General features: G+C 29.4%; 2 protein-coding genes and 1 pseudogene across 2 annotated transcripts; 2 read left to right on the forward strand and 1 right to left on the reverse strand.

The window, feature by feature from the left end:
* Positions 1-1,726: 1,726 nt before the first annotated feature.
* LOC149059265 (uncharacterized) lies at positions 1,727-6,153 on the reverse strand (annotated as a pseudogene).
* Positions 6,154-6,482: 329 nt separating this feature from the next.
* LOC149059266 (uncharacterized) lies at positions 6,483-7,867 on the forward strand. The gene is made up of 4 exons (XM_089215837.1): positions 6,483-6,953; positions 7,136-7,270; positions 7,344-7,540; positions 7,647-7,867. The coding sequence occupies exons 1-4, from the start codon at positions 6,915-6,917 to the stop codon at positions 7,801-7,803; spliced, it is 528 nt and encodes a 175-aa protein (XP_089071963.1). The 5' UTR covers positions 6,483-6,914; the 3' UTR covers positions 7,804-7,867.
* Positions 7,868-9,235: 1,368 nt separating this feature from the next.
* LOC149059267 (uncharacterized) lies at positions 9,236-10,578 on the forward strand. Its single transcript, XM_089223337.1, has 2 exons — positions 9,236-9,252; positions 9,726-10,578. Exons 1-2 carry the CDS (start codon positions 9,236-9,238, stop codon positions 10,576-10,578), a joined length of 870 nt encoding a protein of 289 aa, XP_089079463.1.
* Positions 10,579-15,295: the final 4,717 nt, after the last annotated feature.

Here is a 15,295-nt window from a genome sequence, read left to right on the forward strand (position 1 = left end):
TTATTCCTTTCATTTCATCCTTAAAATATCCTGGTTGATTTTTATGTGTCTCACTGAAACAATAATGGTCTTTAGGATAATTAGATGTATCAAAATATGGTAGTAAACTATTTTTTAAATCATCGAAAAAATTTGTTGTTTGGATAGCGTATACCAACGAATCAGTATCTGAATACAAAGAACTAATTTTAGCACCATATTTTTTTTTCATTACATTATAATGAAAGTCATACATAAATGTTTTTGAAACATCTAAAATTGCGAATCCTACATAAATTGCCTTGTCAAATTTAATGATTTCCTTACGCTGATGAATAGCCATAAGATTCTCAGTGTATATAGTTCTGTCTTTAAAATTAGTTTTAACCATTAATTTCCTAGCTTTTTTTGCTGATGAAACAAGTTTTATAGAAGTTCTTGCGCGAACATTTTCCATACATTTACCGAAAACGCTATTGATTAACAACTTCCAAAAATTTTTTTCAAACTCGTTTTTAGCTTCAACTCTCATAGTTGTACACAATTCAATGTATGATGCCATCCATTTGCTTTGTGAAAAGCTAATAGCTCGATGAATTTTCGTCACTTTAATACCGTTTAAAATCGCCTGTTTTAAGTTTTTATAATGTACTATATAGTTTTTTTTTGATGATAATGTAGTAAGCAATTTCTTAGCTTTAGAATTAGGAGGACACTCATTAATGGGTAAAAATGGGAAATCATTATGACTTTTATGTAAATACTTAGGGTACTCGATATCAACTTCTAATATATACCCAACTTCTGAATCATCGGCAATTTTAGTGACATCGATATTGAGATCATTAACCCACTCAAAATCTTTGAAAGGCAATTCTGTTAACATAGATTTACCATACAAATTTACACAGTCAAGATATGTAATCCATGTGATTGGTTCATTCGAATTATAGTCCAGTCCTTCAATATTTGGTATATTTGCTTTAACATATCTTTTAGTTGATTGACAAATGCCCCCCCGGATTGAGTTTTCAAAAAAGAGGAGCATGTTGTAATCCTTTAACCTTTCCAATTTTACCTTAGTGTACTTAAGCATACAATCAAAAGCAAATCCAGGAGCAGTCATGTAATGAGCAGGATCTAATCTGAGAGTAGATAAACATAAGTCTCTAAAATTTTCAAACACGTCAGCCAGTATGGTAACGTCAGTCTTTAAATAAAGATCGCTATACTCACCTAAAGTCTTTATATCGAATGTTCGCCATATATTTTTAGCATGCATATAATCTTTATCGCTTATTTTTTCGTCTGTCAAAGAGTTATAAAATTCAGACTTTGATGGTAAGAAAGTATCATCTAATTTACTCCAACTATCGACATATTCATAAGGGAAGATTCCTTTTTGAGTGACTAGATCTAATGCTTTCATGGAAAAATTTTTAAGAGTTTCTCTAAACCTCAACTTATCTTCAGATAAATTTAATGCAAGTTTACTTAATGATTCGCTCATGAAACGGAATGTATCGACAAATTTAATACTAAATCTATGTGCGATTTCTTTACTAAAGGATATATATTTTTCTGACGAATTAGGAATAACGTGAATATCTTTATCATTACAACCAAGTTCCCGAATTATGAAATGACTATCGTACGATAAATTATGGAAGAAAATTGGTACGAATGAGGGGTTAATTATTTCAAAATTACATTGAAGACAAAGACATTGTCTATATTTACCAGTAAAATGACAGTGATCTCGAACTTTAATTAAATTATTATTTTTAAAATGTCTCGAACATTTTCCACAAAACTTAGTATTTTTAAAATTACTTTCTTCTTCTTTAGTTAATTTATTCATCGGTTTATTTGTTTGATAAATTTTATTAATATTATTTCCAATAACAATCATATTTTCCATAAATTTTTTTGCAGCATTTTCACCTCTATAAATTACCACCTTTCTCGGAATTTTGAACTGTTTTACTAGTTCTTTTGATATAACATCATAGTTAACTTTGACATAAAACCCATAGCTCATAATTTCATGTAAATGTGTAGCATAAGTTTTAGATTTTTCGTAACTATTAAATTCACTAGACTTATTTTTAGGAGTTAAAATACATTCAAAATCTGCATAAATAACAATTGGTATTCTCTGTGTATTTTTATAGTTTTTAAAATAAATAAAATCATCATCCCCCTTTTCAAACATTATTGGTCTCCCTAATTGGTTCTTTCTACAATTATGCTGGTGTTCACTCAACCCTTTCTTACCCCAAAGTTTGCTTTTACATGGCTTTTCACTAAAAGTAGTAAAACATCTTTTACAGATAATTAATCTGGAACAGTTTTTAGTTTTCTGACTTCTAATAAATCTTGAAAAATTTTTTATATAACAATAGTGTGATGTGTTATTATTATTAAACAAAAGTAGATCAAAATGTTTTTTTCTTTCAGTATTACAAATATATAGAGGGAAAATATGTTTTTTATCATTTAAACTATAAATATTAATTGATACATTATTTATACGTTCAAATTTTTTTATCTGACTGATTGGTGTAGGAAAATCTATACATTTAAAATCTAAGCCACTTTTTTTTTCTAATATTTCAAAATATTTCTTATTAAAATAAGTTTTATTTGAACGATTGTCAAACTTTGATAGTATTGAATATTTAAAACATTTAACATCATTATTTTTTACATTTATGACTGCTCTTTTATCTTTGATATATTCAGGAAGATCTAGATACGTTCCTCCTCTGAGAGGATTTACTATATTAATTCTCAATTGTAATGCATCTATTGTTTTAAGTGACCAGCCAGAAGCTTTTGCTAAAAAATCATCTTCTTCACTTAATAATTTATTGAACATCCCATTCAGTAATTTATTAAAATCAGAGGAATTACATGCAAGTGTATTAGATGTTTTAAATGCTATATCCTGTACTTCTTGTGTGATAATTCGTTCATATACACTATCTACATATAAATTAAATTTTATAGATGTTTGTAGACATGATTCCTTTAACTTTGGAATTATTTTGTCTAAAGTATAGTTAAAAAAAAGTGTGTAGTCTAAAAATTTTAAATTATTCTTAACTATAAAAGTTTTTGAACATTTTTTAAATCTTTCAATTTCAAATATTCCTTCATCAGCATATGTCATTCGCTGACGTTTTGTCACCATTTTTCTTTTCATAATTAAGCTGAAAATAAATTAAATGAAAAAAAAAATATAATAAACAATAATAATATTGTAATCACTTTATTATTTTTTATAGTATAAATCATACAATATTCAGCAAACCTAAGCAACTAGTTTAAAAAAAAAGAAATTAAAAACTTAATTATTATTTAATAAATCATATAGGTATGATAAATGCAATATACAACTTTGTTGGCATCGATAACCTATATGATTAGATTCATCGTAATCACCTTTAATTTCTTTTTTTTTTTTTAATAAATTTTCCCTAGTCGACTTCAGGTTTGTTTTTTTGATTTTAATATTAATATCGTTAATCATTTTTTTAAATTTTTTTTCTTCTCTTTCACCATATTTCTGATTTTCCACCTGTTGTTTCAACACTTCATTAATTTCTGTTTTGATGTATGATGTCATGTTTCTGCAAATTATATAGATATTTGCAAACTATCTGCTAGTAATAAAATATTAAAATAGTAACACACATCATCATTAAATAATAATTGTTTTTATTTTTACAAGCAAAAAAACATAGCTATAAACATTAAATTAAAATCATAATTTCTTAGAAAAGTAAATGTCATGAAATGTTTGACAACGTATCATCATATCCATACTATATCTTTCTCCATAACAGATTTCCATTTTTCTAACATAATCAATATATTTATTACCATATTTATTAAATATTTCTCTTTTTTTTTCTTTTAAAGAAAACAATTTATCTCTTAATTTATTGATTTCAAATTCATTTGATGATGAACATATCCTGATTAAATAAATGTTATGTTTTATTTCTTTAATTTTTTTATTAATTTCTTTCGTTTCTAATATATTATTTTTATTATCTTCAATATTCCCTAATCTTAATGATTCCATGGTTTGTAAATTATATTGATATTTATTCATAAGTTCATCTTTGTTTTTTGAATCCATTGTCTGTAATATTATTTCAAATTCATTAATGTTAATACACAGTATGTTAAATCATAGAAACATAGACGGAAAAATCTAATTATAAAATATGTTAAACAACTGTATTGTATATAATATAATTTTTATCTGAATTAAATTAACTTTATAAAAATAAAAAATTAAGTTTAAAAATGTAGGTACACATATTATATATAACTGCGTATTTGTTGTGTACTAAATTTATTTTTCTCCTGTCTAATGTTAAATGAATACATACAATTTGTCATAGATAGATATATTTTTTTATATCTAATAGCAGCCAGTCTTATTGAATACTTATTAGAATTAGAATATTATACTACCTATTTAAATTATTAAAAGTTAACTCAAATTGAGATATTTTTATGTAAATATTGAATATTATACTATGAAGTTTAAAAAATATAGGTACACACATCATATATTACTTAAACCTGTGTATTTGCTGTATAATAAATTTATTTATTTTTCCCTTGAATAATGTTAAATGAATACATAAAATTTAATAAAGATAGATGGAAAAAATGTAATAAAATATATTAACCAACTGTATTGTACACAATTTAATTTTTATCTAAATTAAATGGACTTTATAAAAATATTATCATGAAGTTTAAAAATGTAGGTACACAAATATATATTACTTATAACTGTATACTTGTTATATACTAAATTTATTTTTTCCCTTGAATAATTTAAATGAATACCTACAATTTAATATAGAAAAACTGTAATAATCTAATATATTATTAATCAACTGTATTGTATGTAATTTAATTTTTATCTAAATTAAATGAACTTTATAAAAAGATATAATCATGAAGATTAAAATGTAGGTACACATATTAATATATATTACTTATAACTGTGTATTTGTTGTATACTAAATTTATTTTTTCTCCTGTCTAATGTTAAATGAATACATACAATTTGTTATAGATAACTATATTTTTTATATCTAATAGCAGACAGTCTTATTGAATACTTATTAGAATTAGAATATTATACTACCTATTTCAATTATAAAAACTTAGCTCAAATTGAGATATTTTTATGTAAATATTGAATATTATACTATGATATTCATGAAGTTTAAAAATATAGGTACACACATCATCTATTACTTATACCTGTGTATTTGTTGTATATTAAATTTATTTTTTTCCTTTGAATAATTTTAAATGAATACCTACAATTTAATATAGAAAAAAAATGTAATAAAATATATTAACCAACTGTATTGTAAATAATTTAATTTTTATCTAAATTAAATGAACTTTATAAAAACATAATCATGAAGATTAAAATATAGGAACACATATCATATATTACTATAACTGTGTTCAATGTTAAATGAATACATACAATTCATTATAGATAGACATATTTTTTATATCTAATAGCAGACAGTCTTATTGAATTCTTATTAGAATAAGAATATTATACTACTTATTTCAATTATAAAAACTTAGCTCAAATTGTAATATTTTTATGTAAATATTGAATATTATACTATGATAATATAACATTTTTTTATATTATTGATATCAAATATTATAAAATAATAAATATTGCGTTCGGTGATAATATTAAGCGGTGATAGTGCTAACTGTTCTATGGTGATAGAGACGGTATATATTTTTAAGGTTATGTTCGTTAATAGTAGATTGCTGATGTGTAATAAAATGTAATTACTATCTTATAAATATGATGTTAACATTTTATCATATAATATATAAACATAGATAATATTATCATAAAACTATATTATTATAATGATGATGTGTTTAAATCATTGTTATTCTGTTTCTAGTTTTTTTTTTAAAATAGGAGTAAAGATTAAAAGTTTTAATAAAATAATAAAATAGGTACTTACATAGTTAGTGTTGAAGTATTCTAAGTCTGACTGTTGACTGTTTTCTGAGTCTGGCTGACGGTTGCTATTGTTGTTGAAGATGTTTTACGTTTTTGATGGTCTGTTCTGATGTAACTGTTTTGCTGGAGAGTCGAGGATGGTTGCTGTTCTGTAGCTTCTTGGTCTGTTAGAGCTGCTGGTGAACTGATGACTTTATGTTTAAAAATTCGGTGTTTTATACTAGAGTTTAACCCTCTCTTTGAACATTGAGTATTAGGTACCTCTCATAATCCTGAGATGATTGTACATTATATTACTTAATACCATTCTCTTTTGTCCATGTAAGAACATGTTTGTAGTCTTTCATGCAAATTCTTATTACATTATTATATGAGAAGTCTATTTGAATATATACATTCTAATTTATTTTAAATTATATTTGATATTTTAACCAGTTCATATAATGTCTTGTTCATATATAATCATTTTTTTTTTGGAAATGTTTTTTCAGGTCATTGCTATTAACCTTTAACGTTTTTATATCTGAAATCCGGTTCATACTAATTATTTTTTTGATTCTAATAAATGTTAATATTATATACATATATTATACTATTATTGCTTATATTACATATTTGTTGAAAAGTCTTTTGAGGTCATTAACGTTGTTATATCAAATCTGATTTTCAAGGCGGGTGATTATTTTAGATCCTGTTTCTTTAATAATTCATATAATGCCACTTGTGTTCATGTAAAACAAGTTTGTAGAAAGGTTTTTCAAGTCATTGCTATTAACATTAGCATTTTACATATATAAATTATTGTGGTAGTGGCTAATATCTGTGTATAAAAGCCAATGTAAAACCATTAACGTTCATCAGTCCTCAACACAGTCTACAACGCAGCTCAAAAATGTCTTATAGAACATCAATTATTTCTTCAGAATCAGAGGTAAGTAAAGTTTTTTTAAAAACCAAATAACAAATTGGAGGTCAGTCGTAACACTACTCAACGTTATGGTTATAATTATTAAGAAACATAAAAAAATAAAATATGTTTCTTTTAGATATCAGTTATAAAACCACTTGTACATTTTTAAATAAAAAAAAAAATATTATTTTTATGATCCATAGAATGAACATTTCAGTGAATCCGTTGACTCTAAAGTTAAACCGTTAGCATCAACATCTAAAACAAAAACCACTTTAAAACGTGGTGTTGAGAAGACGAATGAAAAAAAATCTACAAATAAGAAGCAGATGAAAATGGTTAGTTAAATTATTTTTTATTATAAATAAAATATATATATATATATATATAAATTATATTTTTCATTTATAGAATGCATCATACAGAGACAATGTTGGTGATCGTTTAAGATCAGAAGAATATGATGAGGAAGTTTTCAATTCGCTAACTTTTCGACAAGGTGACGGTTTAATTACGATAAAAACTACATTTGAGGAGAAGCCAACAGATTACTGGGTGATAACACATTATAAATGTTCAAATATTGAAAATGTTCCGGTTAAGGATAGGTAAATAATTTATAATTAATTTACTTTTTTTAAACTATTGTTAATCTTTTTCAATAGGTATTTTTATTATCACTTCATTTCATGATTTAAAAAATAATAATTATAGGTGGAAGTTTAGTGAAGCTGGTGTTAAGTTGTATACAAGCGAAAAGTCAAAAGACCAGACATTGAATGTAAGCTTGAATCAGACCATGCAGTCAATATTTGACACGATGCTACAAGACCCAGGACGTCGTACAATCAAAAGTAAAATAATAGGCTAATTATTATATGTTTTTTTAAAAAATGAGTTTTTTATTGAATAAACAATACAATATATTATATAAATATTTGTTTATTTTATACTATTAAATCCTGAAGTATTAAGTCTGACATTGTATTAAAATGGTATTGTAATATTTCATATAGGAATGATGTGTCATCGTTTTGCAGATGAGTGTAATAACTAAAATCATAGTTTTGTATATACTGGTTTGTGAATTCATTTCTCTGACAACTGATAGGTAGACCACGGACGTCGTTTTTTATTAGATCGTAAGCTGTGTTAAATGTAGCTTGGTAACTTGGTAGACGTTTCTGTTTTTCTGCAATGTAGAGATCTACACAATGTTGAAGCTGTTTAAGTCTACATAAATCTATATGTGATAAAGTGATATAATCATCATTGATATGTAAAGTAATTGAACTCTGCTTAACATTAGTTGAATATGTAAAGTTATCAGATATTTTTGTTCGTCTACATCTGGTGTGTAAATTATTAGTAATTGAAATGTAATTAGATTCAGACATGAGTGTAAACCATTGTTCTAAGTTTAAAGTAATTATCTTCTTTGATAATTTACATTCTAATAACACAATAATCGAAATTTGTTTATTAATTAATAAACCGACTGTAACGCTCTTCTTACTATACGGACGAATGTCGAAGGTTGATTTTGATACGATTATAGGTAGAACCATGATGAATAATATTTATAGTAATGTTTCAGACTATCAATATGAAAAAATCTAGTATAATGTAACTGATGGAACATATACTTTGAACTGAGGTTTTTTTTCATCAGTAAACATATTATATACTAAATCTGTTGTAAAAAAAAAATGGTAAAAAAAATGTGAACGTACAGTTCAGTAGATTAGTGTGTAGTGAAGGGAGTAGAGGGAATTATTTATACTTACTTACCTGAAACATGAAATTAACTTATTAAATTAACCTAACGCACTAATCCACTGAACTATACGTCCACGAGATATTAGATTAAAAACTAACACATATAAGTTGTTTATAATATTTTTTTTTTATTTATTACAACATATAATGAAAAGACATGATTTAGCAAACGGTGTCGTATGACCTAGTTTCACAATTACAAATATATTCATTGTTACAATATTTACTTAACACTTTTTGAACAAACTGATTTCCCTTCATTAATAATACATATATACACTTTGGATTATATCTGCAATGTTCAATCCAAACGTCATCTTCTCGTTTCCAATTATGAAGAATAAGTCCACAGCAAAAGCATTCGACGATATCTTCTACTCCTGTATATTTTAACCCACATTCAGCTAGAGCATATTTATTTTGAAAACAATTTAAAGGAAAATGTTCAAAAGATCTTAATCTTGAATAAATTGAAGTATATCCTGGATGGGTTGGAACTGAATTATTTCGTATACGATGAACTAATGATTGAAAATCGCTTGTAAGTTTTGGTAAATTCATTTCTTTAATTAATTGAAATAATAACTTGAAAAACACAACTCGAATACACGACGGATCAGCAGTAACTAAATGTAAAATTATTAACTTGCAACTAAATAGTAGAAATTAAAATATATAAATTTTTAAAAACTAGAACAGTGTAACCAACATGATTAAAAACATAAAAACAATCTCCCTGTAATTTTTATAAAAATTAGCGATATTTGATTGAAAAAATTTTAAAAAACGGGGAAAAATAGTTGATACGGTAAATATTTTTGTGTAAGGCGCAAATAGGTGGACAATCTTGTGTAATCACCGTATTGTGTTACGCGGTAAATCAGAGTGCTCCAAGGGAGAATTTTCCCCTTGAAAAAAAAAAATTACCGTGGAAAAGCTGGCTGTGAACATACAAATATATACTACTATCGTGTGTTGGCGTCAGACATATTTGAACAAAATAAAGCATTTTAGACTAAGTGGTAGACCAATTTACTACCTTGACGAAACCTGGGTCAATGCTGGCGAAACGAACACAAAAACATGGGTAGACACAACAATCGCTTCGCCCCGGGACGCATTCCTTCGAGGATTAACTACTGGACAAAAAGAACCATCAGGTAAGGGCAAGCGATTAATTGTATTACACATCGGGTCGTCAGACGGCTTCGTTCCTGGAGGCCTACTATCTTTTGAATCGAAGAAAAACACGTTGGACTATCATGACGAGATGAACGGGGACACGTTTTACGATTGGTTCATAAAAATTCTACCATCACTAAAAGAAAACGCAGTAATTGTAATGGACAATGCCTCATACCATTCAGTAAAAAAAAATCCTTTTCCAACTATGTCTTGGACAAAACAAAAGATTTTAAATTGGCTAGAAAAGGAAGGTGAGGTAATTACTCAGACAATGGTTAAATCTCAACTTTTAGAAATCGCCCAAAAATATAAATCGTCACACGAGAAGTATGTGATAGATGAAGTAGCAAAAGAACATGACAAATTAGTCTTACGGTTGCCTCCTTACCACTGTGAATTAAATCCCATAGAACTAGCGTGGTCTTGGATAAAAAACTATGTACGCATGAACAATACCACATTTAAATTGAACGATGTGCATGATTTATTAAAAAAAGCCGTGGACAACGTAACAAGTGAAATGTGGACAAATTTTGTTGGACATGTTATAAAAGAAGAGGACAGATTTTGGAAAATCGATTTTCTGTCTGATGAAGTTTTTGACGCGGAAACTGAAACAGGAGAGCATGTATTAACAATTACTGGCGATACTACTTCAGATTCCGACGACGAAGATATTTAAATTATTTATTTATATACCTTATTTTATATTATTTTAAATTGTATGTGACGAATATTTTTTTTATTGTATGTGACAAATATTTTTTTTTAATTGTATGTGACGAATATTTTTTTTTTATTTTATGTTAGTTTTAATAATAAAAAAGTAATACTCAAAATAAATTATACTTGTTAATTGTTTCATAATAATAACTCCCATACTGATATTAGAGTTGAACATCATCCGAATAAAATTTTATTTGGATGATTATATATATATATATTATATATAATATTTTCTTCAAATATTATTCCATTAATTTTCAGTAATTTAATCTTACCTAATATATGGTTGGTATTTTGGTAATTAAAACACTTGCGTATTAAAAAACAATAGTTAACATTGTATTATAAATTAACGATTGTAAATCTTCTTTTATTTGAAATAAATAGAAAAATGCTAAAAATAAAAAAAGAACTATCTAAAGAAGAAATTGAAGAGTAAAGAATTTGAATATATTTGTATTTTGTATTAGCATTTATGTTTGAAAATCATTCAAATAATTCGAACAGTATTATTCGAATAAATAATTATTTTAATGAATTTTATTTGAACAATTTAAAAAAAATCATTCCAATAATTTTTATTTGAATAATTAAAAAAAAATCATTCCAATAATTTTTATTTGAATAAATAAAAAAAAATCATTCAAATAATACTGTTTTCGAATTATTCGCGGTCATGTTTATGGTGTTACTTGAGCCGCTGTATACACAAAGCTTGACTCCACATGGTGGGAGAAATTTGGCCTCGGGCAGTCGGAGCTAATTCATTTCGATGCGCGTGGCGGTCGCACTCTCTCGTGGAACGGAGTATAGCTGCTGTTCCGCTGCTAGACGTGTCTCTTTAAAGAAACTCGTCATGCTTGCCTCCAGCGCCCGTAAACGTACCTCGAACGATTTTGTGTCGTTCGTTTGTGGCAACGTTTGCGTTAACAACTTTAACTGCTCCGCCGCGGTTTTAAACAGATCGCTCTCTAACGGTTGCGTGGACTGTCCCTGTCGCATGGTCGACTGATAGCCGCAGTATTCCGACAGGCTGTCCGAAGGCATTTGACTTGCTGTGGGGCTTGTCGAAATACCCACGGACGACTGTCCGAAAAAGTGGCTGGCGTTCGTATCTACCAGCGTTGTCGAAGCGTCCGGCTGTTCTCCTGTACCGTCCGCCAGTATATTGATCGACGGTTGTACGGAAAAGAATCTGACGTTCGCGGGATCCTGTCCTCTTTCCCGAATATGTCCCTCGAGTCTGATAATTATGTCCGGTTTAGAGCCGGACATGCTTATTCCCCTGGCCGTACACTCGCTACGTAGCTCCGCCGTCGTCAACTGTTGCAACGATTTACCTGACATTTTGTATTTCATTCGAATAAAGTTACAAATGCGGACGTTTAACTGTTGCGTAGACGGTAGCCTGTGTTTGCTACCGCCTGTGATGCTCAGAGCGAGTGTAGTTTAGGACGTGAGCGGGAAAGCAGAGAGCGACAAAGGAAAAAAAAACGTAATTTGCGCGATGTTTTGATTACGCTCACGCAAACACTAATCAGCTGTACAGCTGATTGCGGCGTCGTCGGTACGGTCCAAATATAACGTAATTAGGTCAACGTACTCGGCGGCGGCCGTGAAACCCGTTTGTTTCGCACGCGCGCGGCGGCTGCTTAAGTAAAGACGGCGGCGGTCGACAACGGTGGTGTGCGGCGGCGGCTTACGACGACGACAGCGATACCAGTTTTTATGCTGTACCCGTACGCTGCGCTGTTATCTGCGGTAGTGTCACGGGACGAAGGGCAAGTGTTCGGAGGGGTTGTGTTATATAACGCTATAGCGTACTGCTCTAATCTTATAACTACTTCCCACAGCCGGTTCACGGTTATTCGCGGTCGCCACGGGATTCCCCTTACGTACTAGAATAGTTCTTACGTAATTCTAACTCGGGAATCCTAGCTAACTAGAAAATACAGACCTGGCTAAAATCACTTAATGCTAATATAATAAGCACTTTTCCGAGGTATGTGTCAGCGTGAACAAAAACTCTTACCTTTACGTTGACTTGAGGTGATTCCTCTGCGGGGAGCCAATTTGACGCGGCCTCGGCGATGACAGAGTTGAAGGCCGGTCGAGGGTATGTGAAAACAAATAACCACTTTTCGTTTACTTGGTCACTGTGGCTGGGCCACGTTTATTGTAGCTATAATAATTTAAGGATTCTTTTACAAAGAAAAAAAAATAGAGACAGCGTGTGTCGGCGTGTGTGTATCGGTGCACGTGTTTCGAAGGTCGGTGTCTCGGTGAACGAGAGAGATACCGGCGACGGCCGGTCCGCGTCCGGCGCGACTTCTCTTCCCGTCCCGCCTTGTGCCTTTGCGGCGTGGCGGGAGAGTCGACTGTCGCGCGGTCGTACCACGGGGGTGGCGGTTGACAAGAGCGTAGGCAGGTCGCTGCGGCACCTGTACTTTGTACTGGTTACCGTTGCGGGCCGTGTCAAATATATCCACAATTCCCTTTTATGGTAATACAAAAACTAAATTATTATGTTTATAACATTAGCGTACATTAAAAGTAAATAAAACATCTTAGTTATTTAACTTTATAACATTAATTATAATTATTTTGGTTATACATATTAGGAATAGTTAAATCCTGCCCTGGATTTTGTGGAAACTGGGGGCCAATTCTTGAATTATGCGACATGTTTGTCACATTCGATAAAATTATCGATTTTATCGGCCGTGACTAAATTTTGTCGATTTCGAAAAATGTTGGTATTCTTGAACGTCTTGTGATAAAATTTTATCATTGTAGCGTCCCAGCATACAGGAGGACAAACGACTGGTGTTGAGGTAGATGGATTGGGTGTAATAAGTATAACAACTTAATTTGTGATTAATTTATTAGATATTTATTTGATTACTATGTAAATGGAACACTTTTACTGCACAAAATGATTTGGTTGTAAAATATTCTAAGTCCGAATAATTAAATTGGACTGGTGTCTGGCGTGAAGGTGCTTGTTCTGACTCTGGTGGCTCACGTCTGAATTGGGTCTAATCGGGGCTCTCCTATATAGTCCAGATAGTCCTACTCTCTGCATTTCCTCTCCTATCGATAAGATACGTATGTGTCCATGGCCGAGTCGTGCAAAAGCGTACGCGTGTATTATTTTAATATCGCAGCTTCCCACGCCCATGCGACCGGTCGGTCCACATCCTGGTTATTCGCGATACGTAATCTCCATAACCCGACGACATTAATCATATCTCTATATACGCCTGCCAAGACTACGATTTCATATTTAATATTTTGTATATTTAATTCCAATTATGGTAATATTTTGGAAAGGCTAGAAGTTTGGCCTTCGATATAACTATTGAGGTCCTACACAATATAATTGGTTGGCGAAATCATACGCCCCAGGGTCACTTATACATATCTATGTGTAATGTGTATATGCGTGTTTAGATGTCTCAGCGGGACGTCAGTACATAGCACCTCCCCCCTAAAAAAAAGGTTTCTGTCCTCAAGACAGAAATCTTTAAATAATATCTGTAACAGTTACTTTACGTTTTTACATTTACAAGTTTTAGCTTGTGTACAAATTCAAATGTTATATGTTTTACAAGTTCTTACAATTTCATAGTTTTACATGCAATGATTAGAATGTATAAATATATCTATATGCTTATCGCATTTACAATAATTAGATTACAATAATAATAATGTTTTATATAATATGATATATTTTTGGTTAATAGTTATATTAATAATATATTTTTTTTTTCGTACTTATATAATAATAAAGATTGTGTTAGTAGTACATGTATATTCCATTAATTGTTTATTTATTTGATTAACATAATTGTCCTATAATAATATTTTCCCATAACCATAGTTTACATTATTTTTTTTTTTCATCATTTTTTTTTTTTTATAACAATATTAATAAAGTTCCTCTAACTAACTTATCCCTTTAATTTAATTCCCTTAACCATACATTCTATACGTTCTAAGTGTATATATATATATTCTAGTTTATAGGTACTATCCGGTTTTTCCGGTGTTCTTTATCTATTCCAACCTATGGACATATCCGTTACGACTCTTTTGCATAGGTCTCAAGTCGTAGCGGTCCATCCATAGTTTTCTATTCTCTACCTATAGTTATCTAAAATGTTTAATTAAATTATCATACCCCATTTTTCTTACTACGTGGTCAAATATACATTTTGTAAATTGTACATCCGTCCGCGGATCATGGGCATGTGTTATATTATGCATCTTTTTACAAACTACATCATGCGTTTCTTGGAGGTTCAGCAATCTCCCTATTTTATCGAACTTTCCGATATCGGTTTCGAATATTATCTCTTTATTTGCTAGTTTTTCTAACCTTATGCTGAAATTTTGGTCGAACCTCGTGTCGTAACAAGTAATGTTAAGAATCGGAACCTGGTTTATTTTTAATTTATGTAATACTCTTACATCCGAATGTCCGTTCCATAGTACGATTATATTAATTTTATCTCCATGTGCTAAATATTCCTCTATATATTCCTTATCTAAATTATTTATTTACTTTATTACTTCTTTTTTTTTTTTTTTTTTTCCAATTACTTCCTACAGTGTACCTATTGTACATCTCTATCAATATTTACTAATTCTACTTCCTTTATTAATTTATT

Source organism: Diuraphis noxia, unplaced genomic scaffold (assembly GCF_037042655.1).
Source record: "Diuraphis noxia isolate RWA-SAM2 unplaced genomic scaffold, SU_Dnox_SAM2 contig0001, whole genome shotgun sequence".
Taxonomy (NCBI): Eukaryota; Metazoa; Arthropoda; class Insecta; order Hemiptera; family Aphididae; genus Diuraphis; species Diuraphis noxia.